Source organism: Thrips palmi, unplaced genomic scaffold (assembly GCF_012932325.1).
Source record: "Thrips palmi isolate BJ-2018 unplaced genomic scaffold, TpBJ-2018v1 HiC_scaffold_10, whole genome shotgun sequence".
Taxonomy (NCBI): Eukaryota; Metazoa; Arthropoda; class Insecta; order Thysanoptera; family Thripidae; genus Thrips; species Thrips palmi.
Genome location: NW_023144621.1, coordinates 17839179 through 17853914, shown reverse-complemented (window position 1 = coordinate 17853914; position 14736 = coordinate 17839179). Strand labels below are relative to the sequence as shown.

Below are 14736 nucleotides of genomic sequence, written 5' to 3'. Positions count from 1 at the left end.
GCGTAGTGCGGTTCAGCCAAGCAAGCAAAGCCCTTCAGCGTGCACCGCGATCTCTCTTCTCCCGGCGTCCTCGACCTTCCTCCTAGCCTGTGTCCGGGTCCTGCGGGTGGTGCCCGTTGCAGAGTCCATTTGTAATCCTAATGTAAATTTTCATTCAGTCAACAGAAAGCTGTTACTACCTGGCAAGGCCACATAGTGATGTGATGACTGATAAGATTGCAACATACAGTCAATCCAGACTTCTCTCTCTATACATGTCAGATTCATTCCTTTCGCATAAACAGTATTGCATGCTCGATGTGTGACAGACAGTTCTGGTATCTTGATAGCCAGGACATGGTAGGGTAACTAATACGTCAAAGGGGGACAACCAGAACAAGTGTTCCAGCCTGTTTCCAAAAAGCACCGCTTTGCCTTCTCTATCACAAGGAATACCCGGTCCTTTGTTACTTCTCCTGCCTTGAGCGAAAGTACCAAAAAATGTGTAGTCGGTGGTGGACCTGCTGGTTTTTACGCAGCCCAACACATAGTAAAGGTTTGTTCTTGCATTGTTGACTTAAGTCAACAAGTCTTAACAAGTTTACAAAGACTTTTTTTTTAAAATTTCATTTTGTTTCATTTAAAAGGCACTACCCAACAGTGAAATTGATATCTTTGAGCGTTTACCTGTTCCGTTTGGGTTTGGGGCGATTTGGTGTGGCTCCCGATCACCCTGAGGTGAAAAAAGTGATAAATACTTTCACTAAAAAGGCTAAAAATCCCCAAATAAGATTTGCAGGAAAAGTTAATTTTGGAACTGACGTGTCTCTACAAGATTTGAAGGAGGCATATCATGCAGTTTTATTAGTAAGTTTTCTTTTAATTGGAGTTTTAAACATTTATAGTACTTTTTAAAAATTTATGTCACTGCTTGTGCTATTTACTAGACGTATGGAGCTGAAGAGGATAAAACTTTTGGCATTCCTGGTGAAAATTTAAAGAATGTTATATCAGCAAGAGAGTTTTTTGGGTGGTACAATGGACTTCCCCGAGACAAGGACCTTGATGTAAACCTTAATAATGAAGATGTTGTAATCCTTGGTCAAGGTAATGTTGCTGTTGATGCTGCCAGGATGTTACTTTCACCTATCGATGAGTTAAAGGTAGTCAGAATTATTTTTTTTTTTAATTTATCTCTTAAAAGCTTACGTTTTTTTAGATTCTTCCTTTTTTTCTTCCAGAAAAAAAGATATTACTGAACATGCTTTGGCTAGGCTTGCCAACAGTAAAGTAAAAACTGTGTACTTGGTTGGTCGACGTGGACCACTGCAAGTTGCGTTCACAATCAAAGATTGCGAGAAATGATCAACCTGAGAGACTGCTCCACTGTGTTTGAAAAGGATCATTTTTAAGGGGTTCCAGAAACTATTCCAAGTATGTTTTATTTTAATAATGTATTTGCCTCTCTTTATGTACCTTTTATGCAGATTTGAAATGTTTCAAATTTTTTATCAGAGTTGGTTCGTCCAAGAAAGAGACTTACTGAGCTTTTAGTCAAAGCTGCACTGGAAGCTAAAACAGTTGATTCGCCAACAAAAACTTTCCGCCCACTATTTTTGAGAAGTCCCTTGTCATTTGTGGGTGATTCTAATGTGACTGGGGTGAAGTTTGGCATTAAATCCCTTCAAGGTGCAGACCTTGAAAGCCAGCAAGCTATTGCTACAGGCAAGACAGAAGAGATACCATGTGGAATGGTCCTGCGAAGCATTGGTTACAAAAGTGTATGTGCTGATCCAACAGTACCATTTGACAGCAAAAGGGGTAAAGTTATGAATGTAAACGGCCGTGTGGATAAAGGTAAAAATATTACTGTATTTCTCAGTTGTGTGTCCCTTTTTTCTATTTATCATAGAACATAAAGTTAATTTAGAAATATGTCCTTTCTAGGTGTGTATAGTGCTGGTTGGCTATCAACTGGCCCAGTTGGAGTTATCCTGACAACCATGTCTAATGCATATTTAGACCGGAGCAAATGTTGTTACTGATGTGAAAAACCAAGTGATTGACACATCTGTTAAAAAACATGGCTTTTCTTCCATCAATTCTAAGTTAAAAGCCAAAGGTATATTATGAGCATCAGCATCTAATGTAATTTTTTAGATTGCTGTTGAGAATAAGCTGTGATTAAACAACAAAAACAATTTCAGGTGTGCAGGTTGTTTCATTTGAAGATTGGGAAAAAAATTTATCAAGAGGAAATCAAACGAGGCAAAGCTGTGGGTAAACCACGTGAGAAGATAATTAACATTCAAGAAATGTTGAGCATTGCAGAAAGTGGGAATACAATTGCTCTAAAGAGCTAAGTTAGGGAAGTAACGAAACCATATTTTTTCTTTCTCTTTTCCTCAAATTTTTAATTGATCAATGATATTTTTAATGTTACATATTTTTTGATAACAAATTTATATTATGTTAAAAATTTTTATTATTGGGAAAATACCAGAAAGGTCCAGCTGTATTATGAAACCCCCAAAGGACTGGGGCAAACCAAGAGTTTTTTAACCCAAACGGAACGGCGCCCCTGCAGTTAACCCCAAAGATCTAAAAAAGAGTGGGTTGTCTGGTTGTCAAGGGTTTTTCAGAAAGCACCAGCTACAAAGTGTTATCACAATTCCCGGCCCCCAGCTATAAGGGCAGGATCATAACACCCGGGTGGCGGTAGCTCCAAGGGGACCACGCAGCCAGGAGGGAAGTCCCTTCGCTCCCCCCGGGCCCCCCTCTCTCATGCAGCGGGGAAGGCGGAAGCGTAGTGCGGTTAGCCAAGCAAGCAAAGCCCTTCAGCGTGCACCGCGATCTCTCTTCTCCCGGCGTCCTCGACCTTTCCTAGCCTGTGTCCGGGTCCTGCGGGTGGTGCCCGTTGAGAGTCCTTCTTGCCCCCCTCCTTAATTCCTACAGGGGGGGGGGGGGGCGGCAGCCCCCCCCCCATACAATTTATCCCTAAAAACAATAAGTTAGAATTAGATAATGAAGCCTGCCGTCGGTGCTCGTTGTGGGTCCTTCTTACCCCCTCTTCCCTACCCAGCGGGGGGGGGTGGGGGGGGGCGGCCCCCCACCATGCAACCTATCCCTAAATTAGCCATTAATTGAGTCACCTCACCAAGTTTGAGTCCCATCTCTGCCGGGTCCGTTTGGAGCCTCCTTACTTAGTCTTCGGCACTGCTTCCCTCGCGTCCTTCGTGCCTCGACTCCTGAGCACCCTGCCTAGTCTTCAGCACCTCATCCTTCTTGTGCCCCAGCCTCTGCTCACCCTTCCTTTCTCTCTTCTTTCTGGTCCCCTCCTTGCCGCACTGTCCTTTGCTCGCCCTGGTACCGGGCCACGATGTTTGGCTGCCCTGCCCGGGGTCGTTCTTCGCTTCTCGCTCAAACCATGCAAAAATAAAGCAGATATAACCAAGCTCCACAAAAACCCTCGTGCACTGCCGCATTCGGCGCTAAGAGGGAAAAATTTTTTCCCCCAAAAAATAAGTTAGCTATGAAATAATGAAGCCTGCCGTCGGTGCTCGATGCGGAGTCCTTCTTACCCCTTACCCCCCTTTCCATCCTACTTTGCCTTAAATTGAGCACCTCACCAAGTTTGAGTCCCATCTCTGCCGGGTCCGTTTGGAGCCCCTTACTTAGTCTTCGGCACGCGTCCCTCGCGTCCTTTGTGCCTCGACTCCCGAGCACCCTGCCCCAGTCTTCAGCACCTCATCCTTCTGTGCCCCAGCCCCTGCTCGCCCTGCCTTTCTCTCTTCTTTCTGGTCCCCTCCTTGCCGCACTGTCCTTTCTCGCCCCGGTACTGGGGCCCCGATGTTTGGCTGTCCTGCCCGGGATCGTTCTTCGCTGTTCGTCAAGCCCTGCAAAGATAAAGCGTTATCTACCAAGCTCCACAAAAACATTTTTGCCTGCGTGCACTACCCGTTTGGCGCTTAGCAGGGGAAGCAAGCATATTTACAAGCAATTCCTTGAAGCCAAAGGCCCCACCATGCAAAAACAAATGCTGCCCCTCCCAGGAAAGATCGCTTGGAGATACCGCCACGACACTGAGGGGCTACTCCCCCCCTTGCCGCCTTTCCGTGATAACAAATTTATTTTGTAAATAAAAATATTTTTTTTTGAACATACCAGAGACGGGCCATTGTGTTATGAAAAACCCAAAGGACAAGTAAACCAAGAGTATTAACCCAAACAGCCCACCCACCTACACGCAGTTTAAAATTCATCTTAAATAAGAGTGGGAACTTTGTCTAGGTTGGGAAGCTAAAACAGTTGATTCGCCAACAAAAACTTTCCGCCCACTATTTTTGAGAAGTCCCTTGTCATTTGTGGGTGATTCTAATGTGACTGGGGTGAAGTTTGGCATTAACTCCCTTCAAGGTGCAGACCTTGAAAGCCAGCAAGCTATTGCTACAGGCAAGACAGAAGAGATACCATGTGGAATGGTCCTGCGAAGCATTGGTTACAAAAGTGTATGTGCTGATCCAACAGTACCATTTGACAGCAAAAGGGGTAAAGTTATGAATGTAAACGGCCGTGTGGATAAAGGTAAAAATATTACTGTATTTCTCAGTTGTGTGTCCCTTTTTTTCTATTTATCATAGAACATAAAGTTAATTTAGAAATATGTCCTTTCTAGGTGTGTATAGTGCTGGTTGGCTATCAACTGGCCCAGTTGGAGTTATCCTGACAACCATGTCTAATGCATATGAGACTGGAGCAAATGTTGTTACTGATGTGAAAAACCAAGTGATTGACACATCTGTTAAAAAACATGGCTTTTCTTCCATCAATTCTAAGTTAAAAGCCAAAGGTATATTATGAGCATCAGCATCTAATGTAATTTTTTAGATTGCTGTTGAGAATAAGCTGTGATTAAACAACAAAAACAATTTCAGGTGTGCAGGTTGTTTCATTTGAAGATTGGGAAAAAATTGATCAAGAGGAAATCAAACGAGGCAAAGCTGTGGGTAAACCACGTGAGAAGATAATTAACATTCAAGAAATGTTGAGCATTGCAGAAAGTGGGAATACAATTGCTCTAAAGAGCTAAGTTAGGGAAGTAACGAAACCATATTTTTTCTTTCTCTTTTCCTCAAATTTTTAATTGATCAATGATATTTTTAATGTTACATATTTTGTGATAACAAATTTATATTATGTAAATAAAATATATTTTTATGAACATACCAGAGACGGTCCATTGTGTTATGAAACCAATGGACAAGTAAACCAAGAGTATTAACCCAAACGAGCACTACGCCACTCTACACTGCAGTTAACATTCATCTTAAATAAGAGTGGGAACTTTGTCTAGGATTGTCTGGTTTGCAGACTGCAGCTGTTCAGCTACTAGAAGTGTGTTATGGCACAATCAGTTCAGCATATAATACATAATACTATAATACTGATACTCACAGTTCAAGCTAAATAGTTCCTTAATTCTATATGACATAAAACATGCAGTTTATTTTCTTTAGATGATATTCATCAACAAATTTTGAGATACAAACTTCACAACTTATTCACTACCAACTTGAGTGGTGTGTCGCACAATGAAGTTTTGAAGAAAAGAACACAGAGAGTTGAAGTAATTGTTCAGAGATCTCACATCAGATATTTCAATTCTTGCACCATGACTGTCCATGCAAACATTGCATGAGAAACGCAAGATGGGCAGTGAAGCTGGTAATGCATGCTTTCTCCTCACCTGTTGAGGACACAATCGAAGATTAACAGGAGATACCAGTAGGAAATGGAAACTCATCTCAAAATCATTGATAATCATCTCACCATATCATTTGTTAAGTTGATTTCTTCCTGAAGACTTCTTATTAATGAGGTATTCTTGGCTGTTTGTTCGTGAGGACTGTCTGTTTCTGGTGATTCAATAATAATGATATCTTCTTCTAGATCATGGGGTTGATCAAGTTTCACTTTTTTAGATTCTGCGACCTCTTCATTACTTTTCCTTTTCCTTGAGCTACCTTGAGCATTCTGACCACCTTGGGCATTCTGACCACCTTGAGCATTCTGGCCACCTTGAGCATTCTGACCACCTTGAAACACCACCTTGAATCGAGTGTAATGAACACATAAGCAAAACAACAACATGGCATATTTTTCTAGACAAAATTCAATATTTTTCACAAACAAACCTGCACTTCCTCTTCATTGCGATTGTCACATTTTAAAATATCATTTTTTTTCAGATACCATCGATTCCACAACTCATCCCTCCCTCTCCACAGAACTTGCGACCCTTTACAGATGAGATTCTGATCAGCACCAGGTTTCGACTCTTTGTTCTGTACAAAAAATCAATGAAGCAATGAAGACAGTAAATTATCACCAAGAGAAAGAAGAGTAAAATAGGTAGCTAAATGATGTAAAATAGCATAAATGAACTAACCATCTGATGTTCAACATCAATCTTCAGAACTTTTTTCAAAATAAGTTTAAGCTTTTGTACCAACTCATTTCTCCACAAAAGTTTTACTTCTTCAGTCTCTGGGAAGGGAACACTTAGCGTCATAAATGGTCGCAACGGTTTCAGAGGCACGTGCATGGGATTTATGTGCCATGATTTTCTGCCATCTTGGCTTGGGTACAGGTAAACATTTGATAGCAGCTTAGGTAAAAATAAATGAGGTGGCTCCCTGTAGCTTATCTGCACTGCAACATGGCAGTGCTCTTTAAACGATTGAAAGTCATGTTTTGAGACATTTTTTGTCAGATTTAAATTTAATTCAATGGGATCCTGAATGCAAATGGCTGAATCAAGCTGAAACAAGTGAGAACATGAACAATTCAATTAAGTCACAACCCAACATGATTAGGCACTATTAGTAAAATACATTGACTACGAACCTTGATAGTTTGATTTCCTCTGTTAACATAAGAAACATAATCTTCCATATCTGATGGTAACTCCATATGATGGAAATGTCCCTTATGAATAAGAGCACCTTCTAATGGGCTCACCACATAGTTTTCAAAATCAGTTTTAACTAAACATTGGAAGAAACGAGTCAACAGTTCCTCGACAGGCAGGACGTTGCTTGTGGGCCTTACCCTTGTACCATCATAATCAAAATTAACAGTCCAATCTGCTATTTTAATTCTCTCAGCATCATTGCTTTTGAGCACTCGTAAGGGTGGGAGAATTGGTTCATTTAGTGACTGAAGAAAGTTTGTAAGGAGCATTATTAAAGCATAATTTGAGAAACGCTTTCCAGTCAAATGATGAAGTTTGGCCCAAAATTTCACTATCATAAAAAGGGGCTTTATTCTTTCATCTAGGGTAGTCAAGAATTTTATCAATTTACTGTTTTGCACTCCCATAGTATTCTTAAAAGAAAGATCACAGCTACATCCAGTTGCTTTGTGAACCAGTTTTACAATTGGCACTCTTGCATTTGGTACAGGCTGCACAGAAATAAAGTGAGGGTCCCTTGAAAGAAGTTTTGTAACTTTGTTTAACAAATTACTGATATCTGGGCCATTAGTATCAGGCTCTGCAACAACAAATTCAATAAATTATTTGATTGAATAATTAGCTACTTCCTGAAAAATTTTTCTACACTATCAAAGGTAGTTACCTTTTCCAAAGAAAATATCCAAATCAGAGTCCTTAAAAGCTAAGCCATTGACGCTGGAGCCAAAAGGCTGAATCTTGTATAATGAGGAAAGGCTTTTCAAGGCATATTCTAAATCTCTACAGACTTGACGACGACTATTAAAATCACTCTCATCTGCTGCTAATAATTTGAAGAATTCTTCAGCCTTCAAATTCAGAAAATTCAGAAGAAGTTTAGACAACTTAAAATTTTAAATGATAAAAGATGTTGAAGAAGAAGAAAGTGAAGTAACACCTGCTCTTTGAAAGTGTTTTTCTTAGAGAGTAAATTGAGAAGTTCCTTGTGATATGATGGCAAATCATTCTCAGCATTTGGATCTGTAATGTAAAATGCATATTGTTCAAGTCTGGAATTTAAAAAATAAAATAAATAAATCAAATGTAAGGTAGGAGCAACATACTATTGTTTTGACGACGTTTTTTTATTCTTAGTCTCATGTCATACATAGAAACAGGATAACTGAGTACATGTTGTAGAGATTGACTGAAAAAAAAGTTGACAAATTAGCCAAACTGAAACAAAAAACTGACCCAGTTGATATATTAACAGGAAGCTTAAGACTTACTTGTCATAAAAGTTGACCAGGCAATACAAACCATTATCTGCAAGATAAAAGTCTGCAATCCGGCCAAATTGACTAAAGAAGTTATAAACATATTGTTCTTCCACATAGGGAGGCAAATCTAATGAATAAAAGAATACACAGGTAACAGATTTTTTTCAAAAATACTCCAAATGGAGTGTCTTAAACAAAACTAAACTAAAAGCAAAAAACACACAAACCTGTGACATAAATTCCGTTGTTTTCAATACGTCGCACGAATGACTGAAATTCAAAACATGGTCTGCAAACCAACTGGTTAGCAGAAGCTCCTCGTTCTGTCATTGCCGGTTTCGAGCACTAGAATGTAGAGGATGGAGATGTATCTTCTATCACACACAAAGCAACATTGAAAATCTATTATTTATTCAAAGTACAAAGGCGAATCCAAGGTGTAAGTTTTGAAACAGGTTCATAACCTAGTCTTAAAAACAAGTATAACATTAGTAAATTTTACCTAACGAACCATCAGCGTAAGTTACTCAAAAGAAGTCAAAGAAAACATGTCACTGACAGTCAAAACAGATCAATTAATTCAGAAAATCATCTTCCAGACAGACTCCGTTTACAACAACACTACAGTCTACAGTCACCACCACCACACTCACCACAGTACTACAGTATGAGAAATATCCACAGCCTTCTATTTACTCGAGCTGCGTCCGAAATGCATGCCGAACGTGCGAACGCAGTCCGTGCTTGACAGCTGCTCTACTTTTCTGCTTGTCGCTTGTCTGCTTTCAGAATCACAATTTTAACAGCCTGCTAACGCTGTTGTATGTCTTTCTCTCCAGTGGTATCCAAATTTTTCTTTCGGAAACAAAATTGCAGTTAGTTAACTGACGTAAGTGCCTTTTAAAGCCACCTTTGCAATTTTGCGCCGTGATCTTGCACGGTGCTTTGTATATTTTATACATAACCCTGTGTTTGAGTACAATTTGTAGACTGCTTTTAGTACTAATGACGCTCCTATCCATGGGTTGTATTTGATATCTAATTATTAAAATCACCTGGTAGTCAAGAACATCTTGTCTGAGTGTCAGGGGAGATATGCCGATATAATTATGAGTGATTTTTGTTTTCCTACCATTAGCTTGCAAACATAGCGGTGAAATGTGATTACTCCTTTGTGTTCCAGATGTCTCTGACCATTCAGCAGATTCTGTCTGATGCCAAGCGACTTGCAAGCCGCCTGAAAGAGCACGACACTGCAGCTGACGTATTGCTGTCACAAACACAATCTGTTTACAAGCAACTTGATGCCATGAAACAAGTGGGTAAAATTACACTGACGAATTCAGTTTAAGCGCATCTTACCTGCCTAGTTTTTTTAATACTCTATGACCAATTTTTTCTTGCAGTACCAAGAGGACGTCAATGAATTGAATGAGGTTGCCAGACAGAGACCACATGCTGCTCTGGCCGCTGGAATTCAACAAGAGAATAGACACTTGCGGAAGCTGCAACAGGAAAATCGAGAGCTTCGGGCTGCCTTAGAGGAATACCAGAATGCCTTAGAACTGATTATGAGCAAGTATAGGCAACAAACTGACACCTTGATTCGTCAAAACCAAGTTGATCTCTCAAGAGTGTGCCAAACATCTGACATTGATGTAAGTGCTTCTCCTGAAACAACCTAAACAATCTCACAATTTTTAAAAATAAATTGAATTTACCAACTGCCTTAGCCATCAACTGAATTTTGTGATCTTTTTTGTTCCATTAGAAAGTCCACAAACAAGCTGAAAAGATTTCAGAAATGGCAGCTGTTATGAATCAGGTTGCTGTCATGGATGAAGAAAGTTCAGTTCGGGATCTAGAAAGTATGTCCCAGCTAATAACAGAAAATAGGGTAAGTAATCTAATCAGGTCTCAATATTGAGTCCTGTGTGAATCTTTTGTGCCTATACTCAATTTAATGTACAACTTTAAAAAATAAAATCCGGTGTCATTTTAACAGGGCTTAAGAGAAATGCTTCAAATTTCAAGAGGATCCTTTAATGCTGCCCAACAAGAAGCTCAGCGGGATGAAGTAAAAGCAGTTCCAAACGATAGCAGCTACAAAGCAGCCCAACTTAATCCTGATTGTGCTTTAGAAAGTGCCGAGCAGAAAGATCCCCAAGACTGATGCAGATGCAGGATGTGTAGACTCTTGTCAGTTATTTCTCTCCAATCTAATTTGTCACTTATTGAACATGGGAGATGGTAATAAATTGGCTGTACTGATCTATTTATGTTTTAGTTGGTGCCGTTAATTAAGAACAAAGCATGTTCTATTGGCCTTAATCAATTACTTTCATTCAGTGAGGAATGATTTTTTTTTGTCTGGTGGTAATTTCACTAATGTCAATTTAAAATGAGTCGGTCAGTAAACACGTTGAAACTCTTGTGTAGGATCTGAACGCTCCTTCCTAACTAGTACCCCTGATTTATATTTTTTGTCACTCTTCACTATGAATTTTGAGAGTACTTAGTTTAAGTATGGGATATTTCCCCTCACATCGGACTTAGTTGCCATGCACTCGGCTGCGTGCGCACTTGCTGGAGACTCGAAGCGCTCGACTGAGGTGCGCACCCTGAGGCCCTGAGCCGAGCGATAGAGAACCTAATGACTCTTTTGTGTGAGCTAAACACCGTAGACAAGAATGTGCTGAGGTTTAGATGTGATTTTTGCTAATTGATCTAGTATCTGATAAGCGTTTGATGTTGATGGGTATCAATGTACTGTTTCCAATGCAATCACTGAGACCACTTTGAAGATCTTATGTAATTTTTTACTTTTTTATAATGCTTTGATTCTTGGCGATTTATGCTTCCTAGATTCTTTGCTTTATGTTGTAATTCATTAATTTTTGATTATTTTTGAGGGTATATGCAATATTAAGTAAGCATTTCAGTAAGTGTGATATGATTTTCTGTTTGTTATTGTCATCATTAATAAAACTATTGCTTGTATATGAATAGAGATCTGCTTCTAGTCCCCAATCAGCCTCTTTCAGGCATTTTGTTTTAGACTTACACAAAATGAACACAGCAGACACTAAGATCAGTTTGAAGATCTTTTTTAAATTTTTTTCGCATGCTTTGATTTTTGGCGATTCATGCTTCCTAGATTGTTTGCTGTCATGTTGTCATGGTGATCGAATATCTAAGAAGGGCAGGTAAATGATCATTGAAATGTGTCTTCAATTATCGTCAGTCTTATTTTTATTTGGAGCTTTGGTATTAATTATGATACACAGATTTCATTGCACCAGTATTCATTGTTTTACTAACACTGCACGCTGTTCAAATACCCCATGGCATAAAAGTGCATAAAATTAATTAATTAATAATAATAAAATCCAGATCACACTCAATATAACAAACAAGTCTTTTAAATGAAAGGAATAATACCAAGAGGTACGCACAGTCTCAATAAATATTTACATAACTAAATCATTTCGAATTTCCATTAAATTAACCTAAAGAAAGACTTGGAGCACCCGTGGCCCGCAACCTGACCACTGCTGATGCTCATAATACTCTTTGGAGCCCATATATGATATGGATGGAGCGGGGAGCAGCCATGGCAGCTGCGGTAACGTGAAGACGACGACGTGACAGCGGAACGCGATGACGCGTTACGTGGCCGCGGGGCCGTTGCCTTCCCCGGCGGAGGGCGCCGACGCCGAGGGGACCGTGGGGACGGCGGGAGCGCTGCCGATGTCGCCGCTCAGGAGGTAGTCGAGGTCGTGCGAGATGCGGTTCAGGACGTCCTCGTCGAGGGCGTCCTCGGCCGACGCGGCCGACGTCGCTGGAGGCTGCGTCGGCTGCGTCCGCTGGGCGGCGCGGGGTGCGGCGCGGGGGCGTGCGCGGGGTGCGGCGCGGGGTGCGGCGCGGGGTGCGGCGCGGGGTGCGGCGCGGGGTGCGGCGCGGGGTGCGGCGAGGGCCGCGGCGCCGGCTCCACGTCCGCCTTGCAGGTGACGATCTGGACGCGGGGGCGGGGGCACACTCGCGACGGCGTCGTCAGCGCTGGCGGCGGCGGTGGCGGCGGAGGCGCGGTCCTGGTCGGGGACACGACAACGGGGACCCCAGGCTCGCCGCGGATGTAGCAAGGCACCGGCTCCGGCCGCAGGGGCACGGTGTGGTCCTGCATGGTGCTGCAGCTCGCTGGCCCGCCCAGCGAGCCTAGCGCGGCCCAGTCGTTGCGGTACAGCGTGCGCGCGTACTTGCGCGGCGTGGCGTCCGGCCCAGACGATCGGCGCGGCGACCTAGTGACGGCCATCGCGTCCACCGCGGCCACGTCCACGGCTTCCAGGGCGTCCTGGTGCACGTACTCGTCGCTCTCCTCGGCGCGGCACGGCCGGCACCGCATGTACAGGTACTTGTTGGGGGAGCGCAGGCTCATGTCCTGCAGTGGGAGCTCGGCGTCGGACGCGCCGAGCAGCGAGGCCTCCCTGCCGACGCCCAACACGGAGCCGACCGGCGGCACCGACGGCACCGACGTCACCGAAGACACGGGCGTGGGGCACATGGGCACGTAGCGCACCGAGTGGCACACGCAGGGGCACGTGCAGTACGTGTGGCACGTGCACATGGGCACGGCGGCCGGCTTGCCGTTGGCGGCGCCGACGGCCGCGTGCTGCCGGGAATGCGTCTCCGCGTCCGCGGCGGCCTCGCTCTCCAGCTCCGCGTCCTGCTTGGTGAAGACTGCAACAGTGAAGGGGCCGCGTGAGCGGAGGCTCGGCAATGCGACTTCGGCCGAGTCAGACAATTCAGACAAGTGAGGAAGGCGAGGCGGAAGGCACGGACATGCTGACACAGACACCTTTCCAAAAGCGCAAGGCACACGGTTAGTCGCAGTAAAGAAAAGGAACAGACACCGGAGTAGACAGACTCGGTGACAACCACCTTGGGGACGCAGACACGCAGACCGCACACCAACCCATGCAATCGTTATGGGGCTGCCCAGAGAAAGAGAGAGAAAGGGTTAGAGCGGGAAGGGCGCAAGGGCCTGCCCACCAGGGATAGGGCTACATCGCACTGCCAGTTTACCGATGAAGGGGCACGGGGTCTGGTCGGCGCCTAGCCTCGCCGGGGTAGGGGTGTCGGGTCCGCAGGGTGGGGGCACCAGTTGGTAGGACCGCACGTTGCAGCACAGCCAGCACAGCTTGGCCAGGGCGGCGCGCAGGGGCCGCCACGGCGAGCGGAGAGCGTCAGCGCCGCCGCGGGCTAGGCCGCCAAGGCCGTCAAGGCCGTGGGCCAGGCCGCGGGCACAGCGCGCGCAAGCAGCTGCAAGACGAACAGTCACCTCATCCAATTACCAAGGTCGAGTCGAGCACCGCGCACCGCGCACCGCGCACGGCGGCTGTCACCGCTAAACTCCGTCCGGGACCGAATCAAATTAAAAACATTTTACAACGTTAAGACCCTTTTCGCCGCAGAGGGGAGGAGGGGGTGGGGAGGTATTTACGAATCTAGCCTGGAGCTTTAACGCTAACCAATGTCACGTTTTTCGTTGACAAACTAAATTAAAAGGAAAAAAAATCCGGCCAGCAAGGGTAAAAACGCGGGTAAAAACGTCAAGCTATGAGCTGAGGCGAAAAGTTCAAAAAGTAGCACACTAAATGGAACAACGACTTTGTTAGGGCCAGCCGGCGGTGGGGTGAGAAGGCTGAAGGGAGTCACTACAATGGCAAAAGGGCTCAACGCGGCGCGACGCGTACCACCGACTCCGACACTTACAGGTGAGTGGCTCGGTCTGGCTGGCGTCCCCGGCGGGGTCCGGGGCCGTCCGGATGGTCGTGGCGGCGCCGCCGTCCCCGCGCAGCTTGTCGGCCAGGGCGCCAGCGTCGCGGAGCCCCGCGGAGGGGCTGGGGCGGCTGGGGCCCTCGGGGCGCACGACGTAGCACAGCAGCGTGACCGCCCCCTGGAAATGGAATAAGGGGAATGAGGCTCACTCCGGGCGTTCATTGTTCATTACCGCGCTGACAAGCCTGGCGGGGCTGCCGGGGCTGCCGGGGCCACTCGGCTCCCGTTACACCGGCGCGCCGTTACAAAGGCCTCGCGCTAGATGGGGCAGCCCTCCTAGGCGGGGAGGATCGCTGATTGAATCAATTTCGTGCCATCGCTTCCGCGAGGCCGTCGCGAGGCCGCCGCGCGGTGGGCGAGGCGCGGGCCAGTACACATTATTATGATGTGACATTTTGTAGCAGACGACAGGAGAGGACGGGGAGCCGAAGGCCCGAGAGGCCACACAATAAACCACCTTTCGGCTTGTTCAGCTGCTGTACAGGTAAAAAGAATTAGTGGCTTTTATTAAAGAAAGAGTGCGCACTTTGCAGCGATCTGAAAACATCAAGGGAGGATCGGAAGCCTCCTCGTCACACCGAGCCGCATTTTCACAAAATTGAAGAACATTCCAATCCGGGAATACTGCTTTTTGCCACATTGTTTTCGGGATTTTTCACAAGGAAATTTGGTGGGTGCTGCGTGACA

At 44.7% G+C, this 14736-nt stretch overlaps 3 protein-coding genes, 1 long non-coding RNA gene and 1 pseudogene across 8 annotated transcripts in view; 3 read left to right on the top strand and 2 right to left on the bottom strand.

The window, feature by feature from the left end:
• Positions 1–490: 490 nt before the first annotated feature.
• Positions 491–5204, top strand: LOC117645812 (annotated as a pseudogene).
• Positions 2002–2421, top strand: LOC117650086. Its single transcript, XR_004588013.1, has 2 exons — positions 2002–2101; positions 2187–2421. It is a non-coding gene; the product is annotated as an uncharacterized LOC117650086 (long non-coding RNA).
• On the bottom strand, positions 5092–8955 carry LOC117649924 (poly(A) RNA polymerase, mitochondrial-like). Of its 5 annotated transcripts, none has more exons than XM_034393144.1 (11): positions 8865–8955; positions 8439–8585; positions 8221–8338; positions 8056–8138; positions 7890–7972; positions 7617–7800; positions 6886–7532; positions 6428–6799; positions 6174–6323; positions 5809–6087; positions 5092–5725 (listed from the first exon to the last, which is right to left on the bottom strand). In XM_034393144.1, exons 2-11 carry the CDS (start codon positions 8539–8541, stop codon positions 5537–5539), a joined length of 2208 nt encoding a protein of 735 aa, XP_034249035.1. In that variant the 5' UTR covers positions 8542–8585; positions 8865–8955; the 3' UTR covers positions 5092–5536. The 5 variants fall into 5 exon arrangements, with proteins under 5 accessions (XP_034249035.1, XP_034249018.1, XP_034249027.1 ...); XM_034393127.1 differs by lacking the exon at positions 8865–8955 and adding an exon at positions 8723–8860; XM_034393136.1 differs by lacking the exon at positions 8865–8955 and adding an exon at positions 8714–8854 and having other exon boundaries at positions 8439–8556.
• A 3-nt stretch (positions 8956–8958) lies between these two features.
• LOC117650067 (FGFR1 oncogene partner 2 homolog) lies at positions 8959–11217 on the top strand. Its single transcript, XM_034393358.1, has 5 exons — positions 8959–9100; positions 9395–9529; positions 9618–9869; positions 9983–10108; positions 10217–11217. Exons 2-5 carry the CDS (start codon positions 9395–9397, stop codon positions 10382–10384), a joined length of 681 nt encoding a protein of 226 aa, XP_034249249.1. The 5' UTR covers positions 8959–9100; the 3' UTR covers positions 10385–11217.
• Positions 11218–11440: 223 nt separating this feature from the next.
• The window catches only part of LOC117645805, a 42749-nt gene continuing 39453 nt past the window's right edge, over positions 11441–14736 (bottom strand). Inside the window, exons 21-24 of the mRNA XM_034386246.1 lie at positions 13984–14167; positions 13294–13470; positions 12161–12948; positions 11441–12059 (exon numbers count right to left, since the gene is read on the bottom strand). Of these exons, the coding sequence (XP_034242137.1) occupies positions 11880–12059; positions 12161–12948; positions 13294–13470; positions 13984–14167 (1329 nt within the window). The 3' untranslated portion in view covers positions 11441–11879. The remainder of the gene's footprint in view (positions 12060–12160; positions 12949–13293; positions 13471–13983; positions 14168–14736) is intronic.